Source organism: Electrophorus electricus, chromosome 1 (genome assembly GCF_013358815.1).
Source record: "Electrophorus electricus isolate fEleEle1 chromosome 1, fEleEle1.pri, whole genome shotgun sequence".
NCBI classification, from domain to species: domain Eukaryota; kingdom Metazoa; phylum Chordata; class Actinopteri; order Gymnotiformes; family Gymnotidae; genus Electrophorus; species Electrophorus electricus.
Genome location: NC_049535.1, coordinates 10817092 through 10829892, shown reverse-complemented (window position 1 = coordinate 10829892; position 12801 = coordinate 10817092). Strand labels below are relative to the sequence as shown.

Sequence of the window (12801 nt, the reverse complement as noted above, 5' to 3'; positions counted from 1 at the left end):
GCATGGCATGACGTTGGTCTGTGCTGTGAGAAGCTGGATATGCTCTCCTCAGTTCCAGAGCGGCAGGCACCTGGGGCCCCACAGCCTGCGTAAGAGAGGCAACCAGGGCAATGTGTGCTGCTTGGCCTTGTTTTACGGGTGTTTTCAGAATCCCAGACTACACAGCTGTCCCTCAGAGTGCAGTCTGTGAGCACGGGAACACTCCAGAGTTAACATGAGCCACCCACAGTGAGGTTACAGTGCATGAAATCCTTGCAGTATGGAGACCTTCTACAAACCTATTATGGACAACTACAGCATGTTGTAGAAGAGAGATTTCTTCTTTATTAATAGATTTAAAGAGCAACCTCCGGCTGTGGCCATAAAAAGTCTCTGGCATCTGCTACAGAATATCCAGTTGACACTGGTCAGCATTCTAATCAGTGTGTTTTATTATATACAACCAGCAAGTTATTTTAATTTGAATATAGGCAAAGTTATATACACACAAAGTCCATTTCTTGGCAAACTGTGATGAATTTGGGCTAAAAGTAGATAGTACAGTCCCAATGGTGAGCTGTGAAAAGTGGAGCATCAGAGCCTTTTGTTGCAGAAGACCTAGTTTCTTCTTTCAAATGTAAACATTGCAGCTCCTGCAGAAGCAGAGACATCAAAAGGCTGTAAAACAAGTGGGGAAACTGATCCAGGATCAGTGCTCTTCTTTTAAGATCTTTTATGACTCACAGAAGCCTTTTACCTCTAGTCCCCGAGATAGCAAAGTTAAAGACCTGGCACTTCTGATGTGATGACCTGCAGTTAGTTTTAAAGTGGCACCATGAACCAGTTTTGGTGGCTTCCACATGCAGCCCCCGTGGTGGCTCAGTCTAACGTTAGACTCCAGAAACAAACTAATTGCGCAGCCTGTGCTAGAACTGTCGTCATGAACCTCGACTTCGTCTTTACGAGCTGCAGTGGAACCCGACGATCCGTGTGACATCTCCCTAATCCTCCCCGCGAATAAATCACAGTGGACAGAGGTTAATTCCAGGGCCAGGTGGACACTGTCGTGGGTGTCTCTGCTTGGGCTCCATTGACCCAAGAACTCACACCACAGGCAAACAGCACTTTTATTTACCGGGTGATTGAGTTTAGCGAATAACGCCATCAACCCTGGATACTGCATGCTTCACTAATCCTCTGTTTTTACCTCTCACTCTCCCTTTCTTGACGTGAGGGTAATCTTGGTAATCTCATTTTAATCCAACTGCATTTTCCTGTGTGGAGCAACAGCGTTCCTTTGCGCATTGACTGCCATGCCGTTGGATATGATCTCTTTCCCCAGGGATGTGAGCCTCTCATTCACTCCACACCCCCCGCCCAACCGCTCCGCTGCCACTCCATGAGAGGAACAACATTCACAGGCTCTGATTAAAATTCCACAACCAGCCCATGAAGATGCTCCTATAGCAGTAAAACACTTAGCGGTTTACTCGTGCTATTTTCAAGCCGCTTTTTATAGTGAGGCAGCCAGCGCTGGAGGAGCTCCGTAAAGGTTTAAGTGTCATTGTAATACGGTCGAGGGGAAATATAGTGCAGTCTTGTAGGGGGACTTAGACAGGGAGACTCGGGTTTGGACTCTCTGTTCCAGCACACTGGACTTAACCTGAAACAACAAAGTTAAAGACTTTCTGACTGTCATGATCTGTGCAGGAATAATAACACTTATGGGAATCAAAACTAATTCTAAGACAAAAAATCAAACAGACATGGCTGAGCACAGAGAGACATGGCTGAGCACAGAGAGACATGACTGAGCACAGAGAGACATGGCTGAGCACAGAGAGACATGGCTGAGCACAGAGAGACATGACTGAGGAGAGAGAGACATGACTGAGCACAGAGAGACATGACTGAGGAGAGAGAGACATGACTGAGCACAGAGAGACATGACTGAGCACAGAGAGACATGACTGAGGAGAGAGAGACATGACTGAGGAGAGAGAGACATGACTGAGCACAGAGAGACATGACTGAGCAAAAGCAGATGTGTGTGGGGGGGGTAGAGTGAGAGCAGGTGTGTTTGTATGTGTGTGGGGGGGGTACTCCAGGTGTCTGAAATTTAAAGCTCAGAAGTGCTAACCCCCCCCCCAACCCCAAACATGTAACTGTCCAAACACTTCAACGTCATTTTATTAAAGCGTCTGTCTGAATAATTTTCAGTGAAAAATAAAATCACTACATTTCCACTCATTTTTGCCTTTTTTAAACTAAAGGGATTTATGATAAAGGTGTATACCTTTTGAATGTGCATTTGAAGAACTAACTATTTTTAAAGATAACAAGAACCTGTTATTTAAGGTAATTAAAAAATGATTGGCAGCTTAATAAAACCCCAGCAGCGCATGACCTCAGTAGAGTGGATATTTATGCTGTGTACGTCTGTCTCCATGCAACGGCCCGGGTGGAGTCGGCCTGGTGTGCCCGCTGCCTGGGCTGTGGGTGGGGGTATGGCGGCACTTCAGAGGCTGACGTGGGGGGCTCATGGGATTGAACAGTGGCGTGGTGCCCTCCTTCCCCACCGTGTCACGCTTCAGCTGGGCCGAGGCGCTGTTCCTCCCGGAACCCTGGACGTCTGTTCAGCACGGACGCCCAGCCGGGAAAATAAACACAAGTCCACTTTGGGATTAGTCGGAATTGCCCCGACCACATGGATGTGCAGCTCACTGCTATGTGCTGGCCCATTTCCAAGACTCATTATGTCCTGGTTAAAGTTGTCCTTGTGCAGATAGATTTGTAAAGGAGATGTGGTTGAGGGCTCTGTGGGGACTGATCCATTTACGATCAGATGCTGCAGAAGTGCAGGGGGGATGTAGATCTTCAGATTGCCCCGTGGAGAGAAGAAGCTCTCAGCATGATAAATCCTTCAAAACTTCTCCTCCTGCACATTCCTCTGCACGGCCTCCTGGAAATGTGAACTCTTTTATTAGCGTTCCTCTTTTATTAACGTTCCTCTTTATGTTTTCAAAGGGATATGTGAAGTTTGTGACACAAGGTACAAGGTAAAAGTGCACAGTTTGACAATACATGTAACTTAACCACCAACAGTGGAGAAAACACTTGGAGTTTTGGGAAAATCATGAGAATTCTTACCTCTGAGAATTTGTGGCTATAATGTATTAACAGACTGGATAATAGTCAGTTAATCCTCCACTCCATAAAATCAGCAACCCTTTCCTGTTTGAATGATGCCGTTTTTGCACCATAAAACCTGCTGCTGAGGAAGAGGCGTTTGCATCCAGGAGAGGTCCAGGACAGGTCCAAGAGAGACCAAAGACAGGTCTAGGAGAGACAGAGGACAGATCTAGGAGAGACCAAAGACAGGTCCAGGACAGGTCCAGGAGAGATCCAGGACAGGTCCAGGAGAGACAGAGGACCGGTCCAGGAGATACCCAGGACAGGTCCGGGAGAGAACCAGGACAGGTCCGGGAGATATCCAGGACAGGTCCGGGAGCGACCGTGGACAGGTCCAGGAGAGACCCAGGACAGGTCCAGGACACAAAAACAGGAAGAGCAGGGAGCTGATCTGTACTAACTGCAGTGGCAGTGGTAGCTCAGTGGTCAAGCTCCTTCACTTGTGATCCAAAGGTTGCTGCTTCAAGCCCTGCCACTGACAAGATGCTTAGCTGTCAATTGCTCAGGTTGTACTCAGTCCTAGTTGCTTTGGATAAAAGTGTCAGGTAAATGTACTAACCACTGCCAGATCAACCTTGAACCTTTATTGCAGCTTCTAGCTCTGGTGTCTAGAGGAACAGGTCTCAGGTGCTACAGTACAGATACCAAGTCTCTTCACTCTGTATAAAATACTGGCACAGATATAAGGGGAAGATGATTCATCCTATTACAGTCTCACACGGTTATTTACAGTTTTTCAGCAGTGATGTCAGACCTGCACGCTAAGTTTACATTCCGTGCCACCCAATACATCCCTTCTCACGTGAAACAGAATTCCTCGTGCTCTTTAAGTGTGGGAAATGATACATCCACAAACGTACCGTCTCGGAGCGCGCTGTCAGACAATGCACAACACAACACGGATGGGAACTTCACGCCGGTCCAGTTGAACTGAAGTCAACAGGAATCTCGCTCGCGCGGACGGCAAAGCTTGCGCAGAGCGGAGGGCTCCTCCGTGCCGTGTTGCAAGGCACGTCACCGTGTCGTATGCACGCACCAATACACGGGGACAACACATCGGTACTGCGGAGGCGCCCGGACGCGGAGATGTTGGTCCAGTGAGGAAACGCGTGAGGTCGCAGCTCCGGGACCGACACGCGTCCGTTCGTCGGGATTTGTCGCGCGTGGTGTGTACAATTGGCCCTTTTTTGTGTTTTACTTGTCAGAGACTGTAACGATATCCCAATGACCAATTGCACACAAAAAAACCCCGATCTTTATTTCTAAAGACAAACGATGTGTCTTAATGCGAGATGAGACTGATATACGTGAATTAAGATCGTTAAACCATGACTTTCAATTTATATATTGAGTTAATAAGATACATTTTAGTCACAAGAAAAAATATTAAACACTATATACAATTTTTAAAAAAGACTTGAAAACGGTCACTTAGGATATCATTGAGGCTATAACGAGAAAGTCGAGTGTTTACAATAATAGAAGTTCTTAGAAGAAAGAACTCGTAAAATCGAGTATACTGTGCCACCTAGTGGTCGTGTTGCGCAGTTACACCCTTTCAAAACGTATTCTTCATAAAATCTCTGTCTAGGCTTTTTGGTCCCTACAGTTTCCAAGATATATTTTATTATGTTTTGGCACGGACACCCTCCGTTTGACATCGTTGTATGTTGTTTGAGGTCATATCAGTCAAACTCATTATTATACTTCTATTGATTTTCTTTTGATGTACTGTATAATTTAATTAAGAAAAGCACGTTAGTGCCAATAAGAGAGAGTAAACTGGCCAGAAACTCATTCTGGCCATCCGTCATTCTCCACTAGGTGGACTCCGGAATCCTGTCTTCTGTTGCCATGGACACATAGGAATGTGATACATGACACAAGTGTCCAAGGTTGATGCAATATCAAGACCACGTGTGTGTTTATATTTACATGGAAGAAGTCGAGTGTGAGTGTGTGTGTGTGGACTGTAAATTGTCTGGCAGTATAATATATAATCAGACTGACCTTTCATTAAGGTCCCTGGAGGACATTCTGGTCTGTTCTAGGAAAAATGAACCAATTTTAACAAGAATATCCAGATTCAGTCAGATGACCAAGGGTTGTTTTGTAGGACACCAAGATGACATGTTTTTAGGGATAAATGTGTGAGTGGTGAAAGGCAGAGAACAAGACTTAGAATAATTCTGATGAGAAAAGATGGTCACACGCACACAAGCCTGGAATCTAAACAAAAATCGAATTATTAAGTTTTTCCTAGTTCAGTCCCAGTTGCTGTGTGAAACTCAGCAGTGACTGGTTGAAGTGAGGAATGTTAGCTTTGATTCCGGAATGTTCAATTCTGCATGGATTGAACCAAATGTGAATTGCAGCCTGTTTTATATGTAGTCTCTGCCATTTCAGGGGACCAAAAGTAATTGGACAAATGACAGTAATCTTCACTAAAGTGAATCTCACGTTTAACAGTTGGTTGCACGTTGTCAGTTTACACTAGTCAAGACTTCAGGGGAGCTTTGGCCAGCTGAGAGCAGTTTGTAACGGATCTCTTAATAAGGAGGAGAGTGCACAAAATATTGTTTATTTATTATTGTTTGTAATATATCACTTGATTCATAGTTTGCCTTTATAAAATATGTTTATATCAATTTTCAGTTTAAAAATAAAACACCGCCCCCTTTCATCTTTTAGAACATATAAACAACCAAACAAGTAAACAAATTCAACCCCCCCCCCCCTGCCAATTAATTAAGTGTTTTCCTGATATTTGTGTCCCTGGGCTAGCGTGTGGCTCAGCACCTGCTATCCTGGAACACGGTTTTGTTATTCTGGAATACGTTTCCATTCCAGGACAATGAGCGCCTCACTTTCAGAGGAAAATTTCACAAGCTGCTTTCGAGGGGCGGCCAAGCACATGGAATCAGGACACGTGATGGTGTGTGTTTACAGCGCTGGCACTGCGGTTGAGCAAGAGTGCGCTGTAACCAAGAGGGTGGGATCAGTTTTTATTATGGAATGAGCTCGATCCATCCACCTTCCCATGCCTCCCAGAACCATCCAAACATACATGCATACAGGGAAGAAATTGTAAACATCTTTGAAGATCATGCTGTTTGCAGGTTTGACCACTGGCCCTTCTTCTGTGGAGACTACACATACCAAACTCATTCAGAAGCTCACGGGTAAAATGGATAAATGGCAGAAAACAAACTGAGGTTGTGTTGCACTTCCGGTGGTCACATGGGACTTGTTTGGCTGTTTGATCTGCCTGCTGCAGTGCTCACACAGATAGAGGGGCTCGGGCTGGGGGGGGTTGTTGCTAAGTTTGGCATGTGACTGGTCTCGATGGGCAGGGCTAAGAGACTGCATGTTTTCTCCGAATTGAGCCGCACAAACAAGTGCAGGCAGGAATCTGGTCACGGCCGCCGCTTGGCTCGAGTGTCATGGGCAGCGGGCGGGTATATAAGCCCAGGGTGCCTGCTGGGAGATCAGAATAAACCTCCACAAGGACAAACGCAAGCAGGGAAGCTCCAGAACCTTGAAGGAACGCAGCGAGAAGAAGGGCACAAACATGGACATCCAGACGGGTCAGGTAGTGCGGGCCCTGAGTCCCCTGGAGAGTCTGGAGAAGCAGCTGAGCTGTCCCATCTGTCTGGACATGTTCACCAAGCCTGTGGTCATACTACCCTGCCAGCACAACCTGTGCCGCGGCTGCGCCAATGACCTCTACGACTCCCGGAACCCCTACCACTTCTCGGGAGGGATCTTCCGCTGCCCAACCTGCCGCTTCGAGGTGGTCCTGGACCGCCACGGTGTCTACGGGCTGCAGAGGAACCTCCTGGTGGAGAACATCATCGACATCTACAAGCAGCAGCTGGAGAGCAGCGGCGGGGGCGATGGCGATGGAAACGAGCCACCTCTGAAGGCCAAAGACGCCAAGGAGCCCATGTGCCAGGAGCATGAGGACGAGCGCATCAACATCTACTGCGTCACTTGCCAGGTTCCCACCTGCTCAATGTGCAAGGTCTTTGGCAAGCACAAGGACTGTGAAGTGTCCACCCTGAAGAACGTCTGCGAGGCGCAGAAGGCGGAGCTCAAAAACGCCATCGACCTGCTGGCGGCCAGCAAGGGCTGCGTGCAGGCCACGCTGGCCCAGCTGGAGGACGCCAGCAAGGCCGTGGAGGAGAACAGCCAGCGGCAGAAACAGAGGCTGGGGGAGAAGTTCGACCTGCTCTACGCCATCCTGGAGGAGCGCAAGGCCCAGCTGCTGGAGACGATCAGCCAGGAGCAGGATGATAAGACGGCCCTGGTGCGATCATTGGTCCACGAGTACGGCCAGAAGCTGCAGGCCAGCACCACGCTGATGGAAAAAGCCTCCCAGAGCCTGAACAACAGCAGTGTTGCAGAGTTCCTCATCAGCGCCAAGCAGCTCATCACGGAGGCTAAGGACACGGCGAAGAACTCCCATATACAGAGGCCGGAGCCCGGCTTTGAGAAGATGGACCACTTCACACTGTTCACCGAGGACGTGGAGGCCATGCTCGTGAAAATGGACTTTGGAACAGGCGGCGATGAAGATGACGACGATGACTATGAAGAGGCCGAAGAGGAATAAGGATTTGTGAACTTTATAGGAGACAAAGACTATGGTTTTGTGGGAAAAGGTTAGAGAAAGGGATTTAAAAACAAAATGTTGATATACACCGTCAGTCGGGACACAGTCTAGCTGCTTTTGAAAACTGTGATGAGTGTGTGCAATCTTAACAAAGCAGTTTTGTACAAAGAAATTGCACCATTTCCACTTTTCCACTTGACTTTTTTACTTTTGTATTTATACAGTTGTTCATATTGAATTATTTTTTGATATCTTTAGTGTTCTGTAGATGACAAGACTCACACTTGTACATCCTGTGTTAGACTGCGCTTGATGAGATGAAGTCCAAGTTGGATCCACTAGCTGTAGAATACAGTTGAAACAACTGAGTGTCAGATACTTGAAAATGTTGCATTATGCACTTGACTTATTAACTACTGTAGAATATTATTTTCATTGGATAATTCAGTGGGAATAAAGTATTTAAAAAAACATCAATTATCTCCTGAATGTGTAACAGGCACCCGATCCTCACGTCATGCTCCTGTCAGGAATGGACATTAGCCATGGCAATTTTAATCAAATATAAAGTCCCATGATAACAAAGCGTTTGGCCCCCGGCTGTGCACTGGTCTGGAGGAGGGCTATTTTAGCCTGGTGAGAATGAGAGAAGCCAGGGCGCTCCAGGAATAGCGCCCCGTGTCAAGCGTGTTTCCATCTCTGACCATTCCTGCTGCCTACACACGTCCTTCCAGGGCCGGGGCACAGAGGTCAGCATTTGGCCTGCCACGGATACAGTTGCTAGGGCCCTACACAAACCTTGCAGTCCATGTTTATACAAAGCCTGAAAAACAAGCTTAGGGAAAGTTTACCATAATAAACGTCAGCAGCTAAGCACAGATAATTAAAAAATATGCACATCACAGACCCCTGGTAATTTGAGCATGACAGACATTTCTGAATCAGATTTCTATATAGTTTATTGACTTTTTGAGCTTTATTGTCAGTAAGGATTGACTGCCACTCTTCGGATCCACACAGACACGTCTGGCAGCGTGTATGGTTCAGCTCAGAGAGAACAGCCTGCAGTTAAATGCATCATGCAGTAGAACGTTACAGCTCCAAAAAGAAAATAACATAATGATTAATACACACACACACACACACACACACACACACATACACAGTTTGTGTTTCTTAAGTCAGTCTTGTCTTTGGTCCCTCTGTAACTGCTGGCCCTGAGTCCCTGAGCTTTCATGTGTGCAGGGGGTAGGTTTGCCCCGTGGGCAACAACCAGACAGTTGTGACACCAGGCCTGCCGTGCTGACTGACAGCGCAACACCTAGAGAGACTGGGATGTTCTCTCACCAGTCATGTCTTTAAGTCTGCAGTTTGAGAGTCACCACAGGTCCACACTTAACCCAGCATCGACACTGACACAGGACTCACTATGGGTCCAAACTCAAACCAGCAGTAACACTGACATGCAAAAAAACCCCAGCATGCTTAGCTCAGCCTGGTAAACTTGTATCAGCTCAACACACACTATTATGTCCGTGTACATGCTGAGGTCAGAACTGTCTGCCACCCACAGAAAGAGGACACCAGACTTTATTTATCAGCGGCAACTCAGGAAGACACTGACCTATCAAATGAGTTCACTGTAGCAGCTTTCAAAGTGAAGTAGGAATTACTGCAAGACTAGCCAGGTGGATGTGAGGGTAGGGTTAGCCTTGCAGCTATCCACGCTGCCAACATGAAACTCTGCTCCTGTGTGGTGAACAGCTGCTTTGAACGGGAGTCTGACTGTACTGTGCTCTGGACAGCAAAAAAAAGACATCACACCAGCGTAACTCCAGTACAGTGGTGTGGGTCTACAGACACTGGACTATATTTAGTAAATAATGTTAGAAGCATTTGTTTGGCATTGTTATGATGGCGTTTTCTGTGGGTGTTGAACCTAACAGGTTTAAACAGGGACAGTTACTTTCTCAGACAGCCAGACTGGACATTGTAGTCCTCTTGTAGTGTGCAAGAGCTGTTATTAGCAGATTAACCGAACAAAACACACGATGGGTAGACGTCACGCTGCTGACGCGCCTTATCTCACTGACCAGTGTCCTCTAGTTCAGCTTGTGAAATGTGACGGTAAGAAGGCTCATTAGGGATCTGGACGTGTGAAGCTGCCTTGTGACAAATGTGTTGTAAAAAGTGCTGTATAAATACATTTGACTTTGCTTGAACATTACATGTGTAAGGGTTAACCCTAACCCTAACATTAACCCTGACCCTAACATAACTCTAACCCTAACCCTAACCCCGACCCTAACCCTAACCCTAACACTAACCGTGACCCTAACCCTGACCCTAACCTAACCCTAACCCTGACTCTGACCCTAACCCTGACCATAACAGTAACCCTAACTCTAACCCTGACCATAATCCTAACCCTAACCCTGACCATGACCCTAACCCTAACACTAACCCTAACCCTGACCCTAACCTAACCCTAACCCTAACCCTGACCCTAACCTAACCCTGACCCTAACCCTGACCATAACCCTAACCCTGACCATAAACCCTAAACTCTAACCCTAAACCCTAACCCTAACCCCTAACCCTAACTCTAAACCCTAAACCCTAACCATAACACTGTGCTCAGTTGCCGTTCCAGTCGTGTTGCGCCTTCTTGATCTGTTATTATCATCACCACGTTGCCACATCGCTGTGGAGTGCAGAGACGCCCAAGACATGGAAACAAAACATGTTCGTGTTTAAATGGCTCCAATACCCAATGACACATCAGAACCAGTTCGGAATAGCACGGATCACGTCTGTGTGCCACAGCATACATCATAAACGACACAGACAGCTCCAAATCAGGCACTGGCCCTTTAACGCCCGTCTTATTTCTGGGTTTTTGAGCTCTGATTGCAACTCTCTGATGGCCAATAAGTCACTAAAGTTTAATAGACGGAGCAGTTCAGTTTGAGGTCCTGTTTTCAACTACTTCACTCCTCGGCGGTAGAGCGTAACGTGTAGCCAGTATGTGTGGACTGGGTCCGTCCATATGCTACGCGATGTAGAAGAGGACCTTCACTAAATAAGAGCAGGACTTCCCCTGGCTAGCCAACAGGGTCGAGCGCTGTGTCACGGCTAATTTTAGGGTTATGGATGAACCCCACCCCCACCCCCGAAACTGGGACAACTCACCGAACTCAACGAATCTCTCGATCCACCAACACGATGGGGCATATGTAACAGGAACGCACAGAGACCTCTGCATACAGGAGCATATTATTATTGTTGTTGTTTTTGTTGTTAATAAATGCTGTGATGTGCGGGGAAAAGTGGAGCATTTTGAACACAGTGCAGGATGTGGGATTCTGTTACGCAAATCATGTCCTTAGCTTGTGCAGAGCACACATGTAAGTGGCTCTATGTGTAAAAATACCCACAGTTCATATTTAGCCACTGCCTGTAGATGGTCGCACAGTAACTAGGACGTTTGCGTAGGTCACCTCACCCTCACCTCGCCATGTGTGCAGCAGACCTTCAGCATCTCCAGCTATTCTCCAACGCAGTATATTATTACGGAGAGAGCAAACTGTGGCGCACACCGCAGATACGTACGTCTACATTTACATTTACGGCGTTTAGCAGACGCTCTTATCAAAAGTGCTTTGTTATTTCCTCATAGATACATCCTAGTACAGTACAGTAGGTTAGAGTCTAATATACCATTGATCTACAACACTAGAAATACAGGGATCTCTGCTGATGACTAGAAGTACAAATACATAAGGTCTCTCTTAAACAATGATCAGTGTAATAAACAATAAGTGCTAGAGTTTGTTAGACAACATCAGTGTAATAAACAATACCCTACAATAAGTACTAGTTTAGTTAGTCAACACAGGAATCCTGTATCACCTTGTAAAGACATCAGTGTGCGCTATAAAACTTGGACGTATTGTACAGGCACAAGTGCCCGACGCCACCCATAAATCTGCAAGGCCAGAGAGCCTGACCCACTGATGTGTTCGCAAGTCAATTAAAAAAGGTTAATCTGATTAAAATGTGGTCAACAGTCAAATGTTTAATCAGTGAGTCACCTAGCTCGCCTAGATCGACTTGGCTCGCCCACACCAAGGCAATTAAAATAGAAATGAAAACGAATAAACTTCTAAATTCACCAAAAAGCGGTTAGCAACACTTCGCCTACTAATATAATAAAGTGAAGAATTCACATGCATTAGCAACTCATCGCTGGTGAAGTGAAAATATATTTAAAAAGAAACAGAACCAGAAAAGTTGAAGTGTAACACTGTGACCTCGATCCTAAACGCGTATTTCTGCTTCAGATCACCACAGCCTGTTCCGAGGAGGGGAGCGGAGAGAGAGGTCAGGCCTCAGTTGCCCGCAGGCACGAACATCAGCCGATGTTCGCGGCCTGATTCACTTAAATATGAGCATGTGATGCACTCAGCCGAGATTCAGACTTCTCACCGATCTCTTGCCTGAGTTTCAAAGGGGACTTTCCGACAGCGGCTGTTCGCCAAGACAAGGGTAAATAAACCTTTACTTACAGCGCATACGGAAAAGATTCACTTTTAAGATTAAATGTTGACTTTCCGTTGCATTAGAAAGTAGAAATAGCACTTGATCACAAAAAAGTTCTGTTCGAGACAAAGTTAAGTAGTGTTTAATGGTAACGTCTGTTTAATGCACATTAGATGTCTGTCACACTTGATTTATTTGGTTCAGATACTTAAAACCCCACAGTGTAATCGATAATCATATGCATATGCAATATGCATATGTCTAAGGAGGAACAGGAAATCAATAGCGTATGGGTTAGAGCTGAACATTAACATATTGGCAGACTGCCGTTTCCCTGTTATGCTGCCATTCCTCTAACTCTAGTCATTACTTAACGATTCATTTCATTAATTTATTATCACGGACAAATATTTAACCCCACACATGATTCACAGATGCGGTTTCAGTAACTGATGGACGTGTTTTTGAGGTGT

The 12801-nt window shown here is 46.2% G+C and overlaps 1 protein-coding gene and 1 long non-coding RNA gene across 2 annotated transcripts; one reads left to right on the top strand and one right to left on the bottom strand.

Moving 5' to 3' along the window:
• Nucleotides 1-304: 304 nt before the first annotated feature.
• Nucleotides 305-4312, bottom strand: LOC113574011. Its single transcript, XR_003410277.2, has 4 exons — nt 4032-4312; nt 3130-3318; nt 2387-2941; nt 305-1642 (listed from the first exon to the last, which is right to left on the bottom strand). It is a non-coding gene; the product is annotated as an uncharacterized LOC113574011 (long non-coding RNA).
• Nucleotides 4313-6610: 2298 nt separating this feature from the next.
• trim63a (tripartite motif containing 63a) lies at nt 6611-8263 on the top strand. Its single transcript, XM_035533731.1, has one exon. It carries the CDS (start codon nt 6743-6745, stop codon nt 7784-7786), a length of 1044 nt encoding a protein of 347 aa, XP_035389624.1. The 5' UTR covers nt 6611-6742; the 3' UTR covers nt 7787-8263.
• The last annotated feature ends 4538 nt before the right edge of the window (nt 8264-12801 follow it).